This window comes from Falco punctatus (assembly GCF_963210335.1).
Source record: "Falco punctatus genome assembly, chromosome: Z".
Lineage (NCBI taxonomy): Eukaryota > Metazoa > Chordata > Aves > Falconiformes > Falconidae > Falco > Falco punctatus.
In genome coordinates this window covers 27,929,605-27,946,422 of record NC_137586.1, presented here as the reverse complement: position 1 = coordinate 27,946,422, position 16,818 = coordinate 27,929,605, and the positions used below count along the sequence as shown (strand labels likewise).

The 16,818-nt window shown below is 41.9% G+C and overlaps 1 protein-coding gene across 8 annotated transcripts in view; it reads left to right on the top strand.

The window, feature by feature from the left end:
* The window catches only part of ARHGEF28 (Rho guanine nucleotide exchange factor 28), a 196,749-nt gene that overhangs the window by 108,064 nt on the left and 71,867 nt on the right, over positions 1–16,818 (top strand). For 7 of the 8 annotated variants that reach the window (XM_080372217.1, XM_080372219.1, XM_080372223.1 and 4 more), the window contains one exon: positions 397–697. The exons of the other annotated variant lie outside the window; for it this stretch is intronic. In XM_080372217.1, the coding sequence (XP_080228343.1) occupies positions 397–697 (301 nt within the window). The remainder of the gene's footprint in view (positions 1–396; positions 698–16,818) is intronic. 8 annotated transcript variants of the gene reach the window in all.

Here is a 16,818-nt window from a genome sequence, read left to right as displayed (position 1 = left end):
GCTAAAGCGAAATGTGGTAGATTATTGCTGTTTAATCCTGGATGCACATCTGATTGAACATGTATTGCTGTTTAATCCTGGATGCACACCCAGTCGAACATGTTTTGAGGTTAACTTTTGGGAAATTAGGTGACTATTTGCTATGAGTGCCTATTCTGTCTAACAGTTAATTTTATGTATCCTGGTAAAAGGATTCTTCAGGATGATGCGTATAGGCATACAGTTTAATTTTAGGTAGTTCTTCAAGAAGCAGGGAGTTGGACTTGATAGTCCCTTCCAACTCAAGGATATTCTGTGATTCTGTGATACTGGTGCTGGACAAAGGTGAAAATGCTGCTCTCTGTTTTTTTTTGGTGTTTTTGTTTTGTTTTTTGTTCTTTTTTTTCCTTTCTGCAGATAATGGGACATAATCAATCGGACAGCTTACATGGTGAAAATACATTCTACTTAAATGAAGCTGTAGTGTGTGTGTCTCTAAGCAGTCTCAACAGATCAGATTCTTCTCTCATTTATGAGGATGGTGTGTGTGGGCTGAACATCTCAAATTCTGATATAGCAAGGACTACTGACAATCAGGTGGACCTCGAAATGGACACTTCTTGTCAGCCAGCATTAACCAGTGCACTGTGGGAATCCACTGGTGCTTACCAGCAGATGTCTTTTTCCTGCAAAAGCAACAAGGATGCCTTTAATAATGGTAATTAACACTTTATTTAATTAACAATTAGTATGGGCAGTTTGCTACCTCTCAGAATGAATAGTCCTAGGAATGAAGACAGCTTGGTAGTGGTGGAAGCAGTAGATTTTGCTTAAAAAATTGCATGCCACTTTGCAAACTTGGTGAGGGTAGGTGAGAAAATAAGCAGATCAGAAGTACAAGAAGCTTTTGGAAAAAACCTACAAAACCCCTGGTTTTGTCTGAATAATAGTACTCAGAATTCTGTTGTTCTCTCCAATTATTTTCCCAATGCTTTTTGAGTTGGTTTTTTTTGTGAGCTGAAGTTACTCTTGCTGTTTCAAGTGCATTTTATTGGCTGTTTTAGAAAATATACATTACTTGATGATTTTTAGTTAGAATAACTTTTGATTTACCATCTTAAAATGGTAATCAGTGGTCAAACACCCCCTTCTTTCTTCATTGAGAATGAAATGAAAATATCTTGAAAGACTCTGTAGTTGTGGAAAGAAAATTACAGCACTTCTAAAGATTAATGTAATATTTGACAGTAAGTTTCCATGTTAGTAAAAATAGCTTTTACTGCATTACCTTTCTTTATTCTTGCATTTTACCAGAACCTCCAAAGATACGTAGATTGCATGGGAGTTGTTGATAGTGGCTACCAAAATAGGTATAAGAGGCCACCTATTTGAACACTGCATTGCACTGAAAATTTCCTGAAGGACTTGAAAACACGCTAATGAGAAACTCTTAACTATCTGGGTTTTATTTGTCGTGTTGCACAATGCTGGTTTTGATCTGATTTGGGGTCCTCTTTCCTTCATTATTGTGAGGGTTGTAGAGCATCATGTGAAAACACAACTAAAAAGGCTTTTTAGGGGGACAGTAGTGTGCTTTTGATATAACAGATTAAGTAATCTGGTGGGGTCTTCCTGCACAGTTGTGAACTGAAGGTGAGACATGGTGAGTCAATGCTGCAGCAGTACCTGATCTCCCACTTTTCTGCAGCTGGCAGTGCAGGATGACTGCTGTCCTCACACCAGCTGTGTGGAGGTCAGGTCACAGCAAAGATCAGTGGGCAGCAGTATCAGAAGTTGGAAACATACACAGGCACAATGGTTTTTAATTGTCTTAGATGAAATCTTTAAGTTGTCCAAATAACAATGTCCTTGATTAAGGAACTTGCTCCTTAGTTGGGCTTGTAATATATTAAACAGGCATACAGTACAGCCTTACTAGTCCTTGGTACATGGATTCCCAAAATAGCATTTTATAATCAAAGGTAGGGCAGGCTAGTCTCATCACCACAATCAGAAACCCGAGCTGATTAGTAAAAGAGATTAATATTTCTAAAAATGACTAAATAATTAGCTTGGTGAAACTTGTTCTAGTTTGACTGAAGTTGTAATTTTATTAATGGGTTAGCTAAGCTAGTGCAAATTTGAAAAGGAACACATATGTGGGTTTAAACCTCTTAGAAGTGGATTAGCTTGCACTGGCAAACTTTCAGATGCAAGTTAACCAGGATACTTTCTACTTAGCCCACATGAGAGCACCTGGTTTAATTAAACTGGCTTGTACCAGTTTAATTGTACTGATTCTAAGATAAGCTGGTGGAGCTTCTGTATGTAAAGATGCCGTTCACTTACAGTAGGCCAGCTTTGTGTTCAGCTGCTGTCACTGCATCTTGTGTAGGCATCCTTATCTGCCCTGGTAATTAGGGCATCAGTTCAGACCCAGCAGCCTGGGGACCAGCACTGGCTACAAAGTCTGCCCAAGAGGTAGAGTAATAATAAGTCTGTCTGGCTAAGTCATGTCCGTAAAGCCTTCAGCTATTGCCTTAATTGAGTCACAAGGCACCTTTGGCAAAGCAGTGCAGCAAATCCTTGCAGTATCCCAGTGGTGCAGGTGGTGCAGTGAAGCCACTCAGTGCAGGGCTAGGAGCTTTCCCCTAGAGAGTTGTGCCATCACATTCCACAGTCACATTTGTGATTTGGGATTTTATGCTCTGACTGTCTGCACAATTCAGACTTGCTTTGGTCATGCATCAGGAGCCACTGCATGGGGAGCAGCAGGGAATGAGAAGAACACCGAACTTCCCTCTGAAAGACAGATGGCATCTGAAGCCCCAGCAAATGCCTCTGCACATGGAAATGATGTAAATCGCTTGTTCCTAAGCAATGTGAATCAAGCTGAGCAGTGTGAATGTTTCATACAAGGAAGCTAATTTCCTTTTTGTTGGGCTTTTTTTTTGGCTATGCTTTTCCAGCAGAGAGTTTAGCAGAGTTTAAGAAGATCTCTGACCCTTTGTCTCCATTTCCTGACACCCAGAGTATAGCCAGTTTCAATCACTGTGAAGGAAAACCAACACAGATGCAATGAGAGAAAGACTAGAAAGAATTTGAAAGTTAACTGAAACTCTTATTATTTTTGTGTGGATTAATGTTTCATGGCATTTTTCTCCATTTTTCAACTAGCTTTATATATAAAGTCTCATAATCATCGTTCAAAAAACATTCCTAAATAGTAAGTCAAAGTAGAACTAAGAAACAAATACTGAGCATGGTTTACTGGAAATAGCCATGTACCAGATACAGACATGGCCAGATCTTGCATATCGTAAGTTTTGTGCACACACAGAAGGATTTTCTTGGTTTTCATTAATTTTCCTAGAATTACTAGGCATCCTGTAAGAAGTCTGGTCTGTCAAAAACTCCTTAAATTAATTAATGAGAAGTGCCACCTGAACACCTTGTCAGGGAGTTAATCATGCTGCATTCTACCATATGTTAAGTACTATGCAATTTAGCTTCATAAATATACTGAAATGGAAATGGCTACATTTCTCCAGTGCGTAATTTTCCATTCTTATTTTCTAAGGTAAGACAAGTGTCTCTTGACATAGCTAGCATCATGATTATATATCATTGTTTTATGTGTATGGGAGGGAGCTTCACTAAAGACCTTGGGGCAAGTTCCCACAAAGCTGAAACTGGCTCAAGTACACTCACTAGGAAACGTCTGTCAGTCAGCAGGAGGAAAATATGATTGAAACAAAAATGTGTTAATGCTTTACAGTAATGGTTATGGAATTATCTGCATGAAAGAAGACAAGTACTTTGGCTAATTAGGAATGAGAGGAAGTACAGGTTTTGTGTCAGACTAGACTGAGAATTGAATAAATTACTCCTGCGTTTAATTGACATGTCAGGTTAACCAGCTGAAGTGATGCCTAAGGTTTTACCTATCAATTCACCTCTTTGATTTCAGGAATCAGTGCAGTTTTAGTTCTTTTAAGCTTTGAAGTGAACAGCATTGTTCACTGGTACTGCCTTTTTTTGTTGTTTGTTTTATTCAGATGTTGTAACTCTAGGAATAGAGTTGAAAAGTGATAGATCTGGAAAACTGCACTGAAATTTGATTGTTGGAGGTTTTTTTTCTGCAGACGTTTGCAGTGGTAGCATGAAGGATCTTTATGTATGATCTAGTGAAAAATATATTTAAATCTTTTTGAGGAACATTGAAAAAACTGTGATCTCTGTAAACAGCCAAGTGCAAAACCAGGGAGCGAAGCCAGAGCTGTTTGACTAATTGATTTTAATCTTTTTTAAAGGACAGAAACTTGTACATATATGCATATAAGCAAATGAGATAGTGTGATTTTTGCAGAAGAATCCATTTATAGTAGTTTTCATCAAAGAAAGTGATTTATAGAGATGCAAAATATTTGATTTGCAATATAAAAAAAGCAAAGCCTCAGAAACAATGTATAGTATCCTATAATGCATTCCCCCCCCCCTCCTCTTATTCTTTATAAGAAATTCCTTCCTGGTCCTTACGGCAGATTGTGCTAATGGTCATTGCTCTGTTGAACTTCTTAAAACTGTAGATCAGATTCATTTGTTTTAGTTTCCAATTGATAACAGAGATGAGGTTTATATTTTTGGCTACCTTAACATTGGTTATGGCCTAATGACATTATGTGGAAGAAGTACCTGCATATGTCTGTATCAGGGATGTTGAGGATGGTGCTTTATGGGCCTGGCTCTTTTCTCATATTTGTATAAGATGAATTTGTTGCAGTCAGAAGAGGTATGCAATGTAAAGCTGATGCAAGTGTGATAAAACCTAGGTGAAATATGCTTTGTACTGCAGTGTTAAAAAGCCATCTGAAGACATACAAGATCTTTCCTTTTGTGGTTCCAAGTCAGAACAGGATTTTGGCAAGGGGCAAAGCTCAGTAACTCGGGGCCTTATTCAAATAAGCATAGCTACTGCTGCCAGTGCTGGAGGTGGTTAATGGGATCTCTTATTAAGGACTTTGTTGAATAAGATCACTTTCATTGCTTGGAACCTGTTAAATAATTACTAGCTCCCACAAAAAAAGTCATCACAGGTCTGCATATGTGACTGTTGTAAGTTAATCTCTGTACTATTGCTGCTGGATGAACTACCGCGTACATCAACCTGCTAGTCTTCTGAGCTGGAATGTTGTTGTGCCCCGTACAGAACACACTTTACATGTCTCCTGTTTAAACCGCATCGCAGGCCCACCCCTTACCACCTGCGGAATGGTGTGTGAAGATGCTTTTCTGCCTGTTTTGGCTTTTTCTGACGCGTTTCACAGTATTTTTAATAGTGCCATTTTTTCAGTGTTTGCCCTGCGCAGTGAGCAAATTATTTCTGTTCTTTCACTTGAGAAGATGGAAGGAGGGAAGTCTCTTAAAAGTAAAGGTTGACATGACCATGGGGCTCCTAGTTTGTCAGGGAGCCTCCTGGGTAGATGTGGTAGTTTGAGCTATTTTAAACTTCTTGTCTTTTTTAATTGAATGGATGCCAAATTGAGAACATGCAACCAATTCCAAATTGCCCTTTCCGTGTTCAACATACACCTTCTACCCTTAGCATGGATGGCTGCATAGGTGAGCACAGAGCCAATTCAGTGCTCAACATAAGTTATAATGAGAATAAAATTAAATAGAAGCATATAAAAATATGAAGTTGAATAATATCAACACCCACATCTCCCAAGTTCAAAATTGCATCGATTTACTCGAACAAGTAAGATCTTACTTTAAACTCTGGAGTAAACAGCAAATTTGTCTCCTCTACATACCACAGAACACAGAGTTTTGTGCTCTGCCATAAGATATCAGTGTCTGTGGGATACTTGGTGGAAGTGAATCACAGGGGAAGCATTTTTTCCTCTTAGGAATAACATTGTCATTGGTTTAAGGCAGATGGCAAAAGGGATTAAATCACAGGGCAGTGTGTTACCAAAGTGAAAAATATGTCATTGTATGTCATCTGCAGTTAGTGTATTTCAAGTAACACTTGCTTTTCAGCTCTGCAGCACTAGGGTTTTATAGTTCTGTTACTGATTTTCTCATCTCAAAATATTTTTTCTCGTTTCTGAACATAAGCACAGGAGATGCAGCAGTATTACATAACTTTTAATTAAAGCAGTTAATGGTATTCTGGTTTTGTTTTGTATGCAAATGTAAGCACAGAGTTTCCTGTGTAATGCTTGTCTCACTTTATTCTTTCTAATACCTTCTCATTTAGAGCTCATTCATTGGGAGAGAAGTTCAAAATAATGCACGTCTTTAAGGTGATGAATGGTGTGAAGAGATTGTCCATCCCTGTCTTTTGAGGTACCACTGGTGTTGCTGTAAATCTCTGCTCAGGGTTTTGTTGCCTGCAGACTTCTTAAACAACGACAGGTTGATGGCCAAATCCTTCTCATTTTTCTTGTATTTATGGTTCAGCGACTTCGGTGCAGTGGTTTTTGAAATCGGTGGAATTACTGGCATCAATGAAACTCTAGTGTTTGGACCATATCTGTTACATGCAGGTTTATTCTTTACTTAGGTAAGGTTGTTCCAATAGAGAAGGGTTTCAGGGAAGTAGAAGGAACGAAAGGAGCACGTTTCGAAGCAGAGACCCTGGGTAGGGGATCATTTGCCAGGCAACTGGTTTGTAGTGAAGCAGCTCCGGCTTAAGGTTGTTTAGAGCTGTGACACTGGCAGCAGGTCCACAGGCGAAGAGGTGATCTCTCAGGAGAAGCAGTCACAAAGCAAGAGTCTTCCTAATTGTTTGATGTCAGGAGGATACCTTGGGAGGTCCGTGTTTTCCTCAGGTAATGTGATCTGTGGCTGGAGACCTGGTCACATGCCCCGCTTTAGTACATGAAAAATGTTTTGTATACGTTTTGTAATGGAGTTAGAGCCTGACACAGATGCGCAAGTGTGAATAAATAATGCAGCCTAATGGCTGGGAGAAGCTGCTTATGGGTGATCAAATTTTGCAAGATCCTGAGTATGCAAACACACCCTGTAAAATCATGTAGCTGAATCACCAAGTATATCTGTCTGGCTTATTTTGAAAAGTACAGTATCGTTTTAATTATTTAGTATAATACCTTACATATTCCAGGAAATGGCCTGTAGCGTGTTGTGTAAAACTAATGAAGCTTTAGTAATAGGAAACCTCCTCAGCAGCATCTGCTGTTAAATATTTATTGAGAAACTGGGGAAGATTGTCTGTCTGTCTTTTACTGTCATTCATCACAGGAGCACCCACTTGCCTTCCACATAAATTATATTGGCTGTAGCCAAACTGCTAGAGGAAATTTCATGGAGTATCTTATTTCTGCTATAGAAAACTTCCTTTCCACTGTAAATTTTTGGTGGGGCAGTAGAGGGCAGGAGCCTTGATGCTGGTATGGAAGTTGTTTTCAGTTTAATCAAATAGGAAGGCTTCCAACAGTCACCTGCTGAGATTATTTGAGTGTCCCTTGGAAGTTTGACATAGAGCTGGAACATAAATGGTACAAAAATAAATGTGATTTGGCTGTATTTGTTTAGGGTCTGCCAGAGAAAAATCGAAGAAACCCTTGTGCCTTTAAAAGTAATTGAATATGTTTCGCATTCAAGAACACGTGACAGACAGGGAAGCTAGTATATTTGGCAAGGATGATAAGAGATTTGTTTTGTTTTGTTTTAATTGAGGCTGAGAATGGCAGAGTAGTTGTTCCTGACAGCAAGAACTGCAGAGAAGCTGTCTCCTGTGCAGAGGAACCTGTTACTACAGCACCAGTGGCAATGGAAGGGGCTGAGGGTCTAAGAAAGGCTTCTGCATTCCACACAGGCAGTTTTGAGCTGGAGGTGAAAATGAGTGCAGGAGGGTTTTTTGAAACAGCATCACTTTTTTTTTTTTCTGCTGTGGGGTAGCGGCCCACTCTCTGGAGTCGTGGGATGGGGCTGGTGCAGAGCTGCAGCACATGAAGTGAGGGGGTGGAAGGCACCAGAGGGAGTCATACCAAAGTGGAGCCAGGGTCTACAGAGGCACAGCTGCGGGACTAGAGACAAAGACAGCTTGTAGTAGAGGCAAGGCAGAAGGAAATGGTGATGAATTTGAGCTTAAGGGTTAACACTTAACCGGTGTTGCCCCTAGCAAAGAGAACTGGGAGCAGAAGAAACTGGATCCAAGTATGTTCCATGCACTCAAGGAAAGCACTCGGCTGAAGGGATGGAGGTACACGCTTATTTGATGATTGTGCTTTTTTCTGGCTTTGATGTACAGTTTTCCCTTTAGACTATATGCAAACTGTTTTCACAGTCATTATTATGTTCACAGAGCATCTAGCAACCAAAAAGGGCACCCATTTCAAAACACTTGCTTGCACCCTGAAACTTCCTGTGCTTATGATGCAAAACTTGGGGAATGTGCAGCTTCTCCATTTTTGCTGGGTTTTTTTGATGACTGCAAGAAGAAAACATCAGTGCATATACTTCCTGCCAACCTGACTAAAACTGGATAAAAATGGCTGTGCAAACCTCAAACTGCAGTCAAAAATCAGTGACTGTTTCCCTGTGTTTTGAGCTCAGGGGAGAACAAGTATCTCTGTGACTATCAGGAAGAGGCTTCTCTCAGATGCTCTCACGCTTACAGTAATGCCCATATTTTTTCCTGCATTAATCAACAAGCAGAAGCTTCTATTAAAGTGTAAGACTAGCATGTAATTGATTTGAAACAGGTGCTTTGCCTTATTTTTCGCTTCTGCAGCAATTCTATACATTGGCTTAGTATTCCTCAGCCACTTAACTTTGAGTTTTGATCTTGTCGGCTTTTATGAGTAAGAGGTGATGGATCTGTCTGTTGTTGGGAAACTACCACGTAAAACCAAGGTGCCTAGGAGGAGACTTGGGAGTGTTTTATAAATGACCTCTCCCTTTCAGCTTTGTAACAGAGTTACGTCCTTCTGCTATTCAAGAAAATGTTTCGCAAAGTCCAGAGCACTGGTCCTTTGTGTTGCACCTGAAAGACTGGCCAAAAGCTGGGGATTAAACCGTTTGTTTGCCAAGGTCTTTGATTTAATGCTTATTTCAAAGTAAAATTGTAATTTAAAAATAACAAACCCCAAACCATCCATAAAATATGAAGCAAAGTTAATCAACACAGTAATGTCTGTCTGTGGTAACAGAGAGCTCAAAAGAATAGTTTTGATGTGTAAATGTCCCCTGTTGTCTCAAAGGGAGTGAATTAATGTGCCAGAGACACTTTTTTCAGGGTTAATGCTGTTTCTGTCTTTGGGATGGACTGCAGTGTTTTACCTTCAGGGTGCAAATTGTGGGGATGTGCTGACTGGTGACAGAAAGGGGGGCTGGTTTCATTGTCCCTGCAGCCTTTGGAAATGCTGTTTGGGTCTGTAACTTCATGGGATTTCCATTTCTCTAGCAACCATTAAAGCAGGAGCATTACCCACTGCATGCAGTTTGTTTTGACTTCAGCCTGCTGGCCACATGCCTTCTTGCAGATTATGGGCTGGGGGGAAAGAGTTGCAGCCCTCTTCAGATGCACCCAGGTTAGACACCAGAACAAAGAGGCTGCGGAGGTTTCCCTGAGTTCCCTGTTGTTGTCCCTGTCCACGGGTCACCCCTGCCCCTGGAGAGGTGCCCTGCATGGGCACGCTGCTGTGCTGGGTGGAGCAGGGGCCCTGCGTCGGCAGCTGGTCATGTTCCTTGTGATCCTTTGTAGGAAGGGTGTTCTTGGGGTTTTATGGTTATTTTCTCTTGATCATTTGAGTGCAGCTGTGTTTAATGAGCTGGAAAAGAAGTAGGTCAATAAAACATGTGTTCATTGTTAGCAGAATACCTGTTGGACCATGTGTGTGTCTGTAATTGACCATCTAAAGCTTCAAAGCTTAGTGCAAAGACAATTTAATAGGGAATTCATTCCTAAATAAATTAATACTAAACCGAAGCAGACAGTTGGCAGGCAGTATGCCTTGCCAAGGTGAGACTGTGGGTATTTAATGCATAGACAAGTTATGATAATAAGTCAGACCTATTTTTAAGTCTCTCATTGATATGCAATAAAAAACAGTATGCCAAAAATAGCTTAGAAGCTGTGTGCTTTAAAGCCAACACAACTGATAACATAGCCATGTACGTAGGTTAAATTTTTTAATTGTTTCAACCTAGGGGCATGCTTGATGTTAAACTTGATGTTAGAGTGGTATCACTGGCAGTGTTGCAGCTTGGGATGTTTTTAAAATCTTTTATTTGATAACACCAGTGTTAGAAACGGTGTTTTTACTGGGATTTACTGAAAGAAAAGGCAACCGCATCATCATGTGACTATGAAACCTGAAGCTTTAAGACTAGTATCAAAGAAGTTACTTGGAACCACTGTGGAGCTTTATGATAAAGCAGTTTTGTTGGAATAAATGTGAATTTTGTCTCCGCCAAGAATTTGGTCCAAATTCTCTAGACCAACTTCTCTAAAGAGTTATGAGGCAAAACTTGAAAACTGAATTGCATTGTTTTACCTAGGCCAACAACTAAACAAAGAACAGAAACATGCAGAATGATGGTATTTCCAGTAATTTTACCATGATTGAAATCCAGAGTACAGACATGAAGAAGAGTTATGTTGCAGACCTTATTCATCATAGACTTTGAATTCTTTGTTGTCTTGTCTTGTAACCAAAAATAAAAAAAAAGGCACCAAAAGCTGATAAGACTAATTAATGTAGGATCTATTATGATCTAATTGCTCATCTGCTTTTTGTGAAAAGACCTGTTATTCATGAAGGTGCTTATTTGCCTAAGAAATGCAGCTGCTGCTTTTTCACAGGGTTGGGCTGGGTAAAAGTAAATAGCAGCATTAAAATTCTCGGATTGATTTCCTGCCTTGTTCAGTCAGCTGGGAAATGGATTAGGCTCCTCTTTCCTTGGTAGCTTCAGGGTCAAAATATTTTTCCCAGTGTTTTTTTGAGACCTGGTACCAAAATCAGTTCCCGCTATGAAATCAGATTTACTGAGGCGTGAAGGCCTGGTTTCTTGGTGGTATTTTCTATCTCGACTCCCAGTGAAACTGCTGGAAGTTGTCCTCGGATCCTCAAAGCTTATGAGAACTTTTTATGTAGCAGGTGGTCTGAACCTGTGTGGCAGCAGTGAGTCCCGGTTGTTCCCAGGTGAAGGCTATGCTGCTGTGGTAGGGCTGGTGCTGGGTGGTGGTGTTCTCCTTCTCGCTCCAACCATCAGGTCCATAAACAACTGAACCTGCGGTGTGGAAAATCCATTGTAAGCTGGGAAGGTCTTAGTAGGCACTAAAAGAAAGCAAGCAAAAATGATCATAGTACCTTTCACAGGGAGGAAAGGGAGAGAGGCAGAGGTGCCTGAAGTTCCCCGGGGAACTGGCTGTCACTAACCAATCTGCGTTGAAGCCACTGGGAACACCGTTAGAGACAAAGAGGTACCATGGGGTTTGCCGCTGGGGACTTCCAGTGGAGCTGATGGGAGTTAGGCTGCCGTTCGCTATTGAACTGTAACGCCAAATGAGAGCCTGTTACCCTTGAATTTCTTTGAATATCGCAGGCCGGGTAGATTTAGCATCAGTTTTTAGGCATCTGCTTATGCTTTGCATTATGCATGAGTGCCAGTGGGGGGATGACATACAGCAGCCCTGCCATTTCAGATAGCTTTGGCCTGAAGTTGATTTGTCAGCTGTCGGTCCAGATGAACTTGGTATAGAAACTGGTACCAGCTATTATAAATAAATGGTAAAACCAAACCTAACTCTATATAATTTTTTCAGAAAAGTAACGGTTTTGAGAATCTTTAACTTATTTGTTGCTAAAAGTGGCATAAATCTCTCATCATTTAATGAAATTTTATGTTGTAAAGAGGGCCAACATGTGACACAGATCTCTGAAAATCACAGCAAATTAAATCAGTGTATTATATGTAGTTTCTGCAAAATCCATGTGGTAGTTCCCCCCAAACCTCCCCTCCTTTTTTTTTTTTTTTAATACGACTGGGAAGGGAAAAATCTCGAGTATCCAACCTGGCTTGACCTCAGAGCTGACCCAGCTTTGAGGAGGAGTTTGACTCAGAGGCTTCCTAAGATCCCTTCCAGCTTGAATTATCCTGCGATGCTGTGAAATTAGGGTATGAGCTAAAGAAGGAAAACGAAGGGCTTTCTGTTAAAAGCACAGAGACCTGAAAGGTTTTTTTTGCCTGGAGCGTTTCCTGGTGCCTTGATAAAGTCTTCCTATCCTTCCCATGATCATCTCTGGGCACTCCAGGCTTACCTGCAGAGCTGTGATCCTTGAGTGGGGGGGGAGAGAAGGGGTGAAGGGGAAAATCCATGGCATTTATTTGGTGTGGAAGTGTGCACATCCTATGACAGCAGACAGAAGGTGAGAATCAGCGTGACTAATGAGTTGTTTATTTGGCTTTTGTATCCCCCCCCCCCCCCACCTCTGGAGCATGGGCTGTGTTTGTTTTGGTATCTCTTAATCTCAGATTCCTGAAAATGCCCTATGCTTTGTCCTTCACCTTCTGAGCAGTTTCTGCAATGCCACTAATCCTGTCTCTTGGTGTGACAGGAAGGGTAGGGGATGGTAGTTAGGATGCGGAATGCTGCTTTTCTTCCTTTCCCATACATTAGCATGTTTTTAGCCAATGGGTTGTCATTTCTCTGAGTTTGGACCCAGACCCGGTTTGAAGAACTGAGGTCCCCTCAAAAACTTCCATAAAAAGCCATGCACTGCAGGCTGCCATTACTGGTGTGTTTAGGTTGCCTAGAATTTTAATTTTGGGGCAGTCTCTCTCTGCAGTTTTCTGATACCTGTCCTCGTGGTACTGGAGCTAAACTCGTGGAATGTTTTAATGTTGGATTTGGCAGTATGTGGCCATATGCATGAGACAATGTGGGATTTTTTTCCAGAACTTGTTAGAAACAGCCTCTAACTCCCTTTTGAGAAAATTGATGGAGGAGACAACAGGGAGTGCCTGGGTTTTCTTTATTTCATGAATGCTCTCAGCTGAGATAAAAAGGAGAAAAGCTGGAGTTACGTGGTATTTTGTACTGCAGTGTGGCACAGCTGGGCTGAATAGGCTACACAGCCCCAAAATGTTAAAATGCTACCACAGGTCACCTAATACTTGGTCTCCAGCCTCAACTCTTTGCCGGGGAGTTTGACCAGCTCAACACTGAAAGAGATGATTTTTCTGGTCTGCTGTTCAGTTTTGTGTAGGGTATACATGGTGCAGCTGTGGATTTGGCTCCGTTTCTTTAGGGGAGAGTTACCTGTAGTGCTGTAGGAGAAATAAATTTTGCGTAACTGAGAAGCAGTTAAAGGATGTTTCAGTTTGCACATAAACTCCAGGGGCCAGGATGCAGTGAGATGCCAACAGCTTTGGCCGCTGCTGAAGTGGGAGGGAGTGGGGACCTAGGGAATCTCATAGAAAAGCCTGCAGAAGGGTTTAAGCTACAGCTTAGCTTTGGAAATCTCGGAATATTTTCTGCACTTACATAAATATGAAGGGAAAATTGTGTACCTTAGGTGTAAACGAGCAAGGGGAGGGCTGTGGCCAGGTACAGTCACCTTTGCTTGTCCTTCTTGCGCAAGGGCTGCAGGATCAAGGCAGGGGCAGAGCCCGGCACGGGCAGGGGCAGTGGGAACGCGTTGCTGGTTGCTGGTGTGTGGGTGCTGGTCTGGTGGGCGCGCTGTTGAGCTGAGCACAGCCTGCCCGAGCATCACTCGGCAGGTCGGGAGGGAGCAGAAGAGAGGATAAGTAAATGCTGAATTTAAAGAAAGGGAACAATACAAAAGTGATTTTGTGGCAGACATTGGCAGGTGAGTTGCGATCCTAACAAAGGCAGCTTGTAAAAGGCCAATGGTCCTTATTTACCAGGCTGTTGTTCCATACCAGGTTCTGTCAGCCACAGTGCTGCAGAGTGTGGGCCTGGAGGAGGGTCTGGGGAGGTTCTGGGGTGCCCTGGCTGCCTGGGGAGCACGGGAGAGCTTCCCAGCTGTTGCTTTCCAGTAGCAGCCCCCTCTGCTAGCCCCCCTGTCTTGCTGTCTGCGTGGACAATAGGTTTGGTTTTATTCTTTTTGGTGTTTTGAGCATCCTCAGCTCTCAAGAGTTCTTTAGTAAGGTAGCAGCTGATGCTTTCACGGCTGGTTCCAGAGGTTTCTTCCCTGTTTTGGGAGAGCATTTAAAGAGGAGGATTTCTTCCACCGTTGTCCTGCTCGGAGTCAAGGGCAGCTGGTTCTGCTGTGCTGCACCCAGGGAGCTCAGTGGAGACTTCTTGGCAGCTGTCACTACTCTGCATGACAAGAACCAATGCTGGCTGGCAGATCAGTCCCCTTTCCCCCCTCTCCCTTCACCTGAGGCTGTTAAAATTCTGGCAGTTCTTCCAGCGTCCCTGGGCAGCTGCACTTGGGGTGCATCATGCTGCTGCCTGTGGTACCAGCTGGTCTCCTGGTTCCGCTGCTTCCAGCATGGTACTGGGCAGGGAGACGGCAGGCGCCCTCCCTGCAGGCAGGCAGAGTATGTTGGCCCCAGGGACACATTGTGCTTTTATTAGGCAGAGCCTGTGTTGAGTGTCACCCCAAGTGCAGCCAAACCCAGCCACTTCTCTCCTTGGTTGGATTAAGCGCAACCCTTCCAGCCTGAGAAGCCACTCATCACCCCAGCAGCAGCTGGGCTTTCACCTCCTGGGTGCTCTCCTGCTATTCAGGTTCTCTGGATGCAACAGAATGTAAAACAAACAAACAAACAAAAAACCCCCCAACCCCAACAACAACAACAAAAAGCAAATAAAAAAGCAGCTAGGCTAGCAATAAATAATTCATCTTGATAGTGACAGAATCTGATTTGTTTTTCCAGAATGCTGGCAGTTTCCACTGCTCAGCCCTACTGCTTTGAGTTCTAACAGTTAATGAGAAATGGTTTGGAAACAGCTACTGTTTTAATTGGTGAAGCAATTACTGTTTAGTTTTGATGGTGGAAAATAACTGCATGTAAGGTGTTTCTCTTTCTTTTCTGGGTTTTTTCAAATTTGTAATTAGACTTCTCCAATTATGTACTTCATAAATGTTGGAAACAGATCTTTCAAATAAGTGCTTACTGCCTGGTATTCTTACGCACATAACTTTGTTAAGGTGAATAGACTCACAGGACTTAAAAGGAATATTAATGTGGGTAAAATTACCCCAAAATATAAGTGTTTAGAGGTTGAAGATCTTTCATGGGTAGGGCTTTTTAATAAATAAATAATACTGAAGTATCCAGTTTCCATAAAGAATAGCAGATGTAGAGTATTTCTGGGGTTTTTTTGCTGCTGTAAATTGTAATATTTTTCTAATATGGCTATAGAAAATAAATGAAGGCAACAAAGCAGGGCTGTTTGAGTAAGTTAGGGAGTCAAATCCTGCTGTGTTAAGTGTTGCAAACAACTTGGTGCAATCAAGACTTACGCTGGATTTTCACCAGAACTGAAACTTGATCCTTTAAATCTAGTGTAAAAACAGTAAAAGAAAGGGAATTTGGGATTAATTTTCTTAACATTCTGTGTCATCCCACTATGACCAAGCACTATTTGTGTAAAAATACCTTGCCCCTGCCACTGACCCAGCAGTCTCAGCAGAAGGTATATAACATACATGTGGCTTATGCTGGGAGTTGAAGCCCCAAAGCCTGTTTGCTCCCCCCAGCTGTGTGAATATCGAAGAGGAGAAGATGCTGAAGGCAGAGGCAGTGACACAACGTGTCTCCACATGCCCATCGCATAATCATCTCCCACCGCTCCACACGCCCCGTGGCGGGGAGCAGCCGGGAAGCCTAGCTTTGCAGGGTGCCAGCAAGCTTGTTTTGCCTTGAACTCCCGCTTCAGTGAACAAGACGGGTGAAAGCCGCATGCATTGGGGGAATGCCAGATGTGGGCAGGTGTCATTTTAAATTGCCACCAGTTAGAGCAACATGGTGTGTAAAAACGCAACTACATCCTTTATAATAGATTGTCATTGCACATACATGTGAGAAGGGGTAGGGACCAGAGCAGGCATGAAACGTCTTTTTAGCTCTCTGCATGAATGACCAAGGCTCAGAGAACCGCTGTGCTGGGTTTGCTTGCTTCTGGTGTTACCCATACTGTGGGAGAGACGCCAAGTTCCCCTTCTTCCTGTGGAGTCCTTTTTGCAGAGGGAAGAATGAAATGTTAATGCTCCTGATGTAACAGCAGAGGATGGTTGGGCCAAGATTACAGTGAAAAGTATTGCAGCTTGTCTGTTGCAGACTTTTCTCATCCCTAGGTACGAGCATACATGCTTTCTTGTAATGCAGCTTGGTTTTATGGTAAAAATCACTTTTCAGAAATACAGATGTAGAAAAGCCAACTACTAAGGTGTAGTTCCTGAGGGCCTGAAGTGGGACAGAAAGCTGACTAGGGATAAAATCCAACCATGGTTATTATTTTTTTAAAGTAGTGTGCAGGTTGTCACAGAAGCCTCACAGAGCTCAGTGCTGCAAAACAGGTACCCGATTCTTTGCATTTGCAGGAGAAAATTAGAAAGATGACAAATGAAGATTCTTGTGGAATAATTTCTTTGTGTTTGTGTGCAAGTATTATCTCCATGTCACACCTAAAGGATTGAAACAAGAATAGATTAGATAATTTGTGCAAATAAACACAGATAAACTTGGCAGAAAAAGCTGAATGGTTATACATCTGATACAGACTGCAAGTGCCGGTCAAGTAGTTTTTTAACTGGGTTTACTCAGTTGATTCTTTTTCATCCATAAAAGGAAGGCTTGCAAATAAAATTCTGCATAATGATGGAA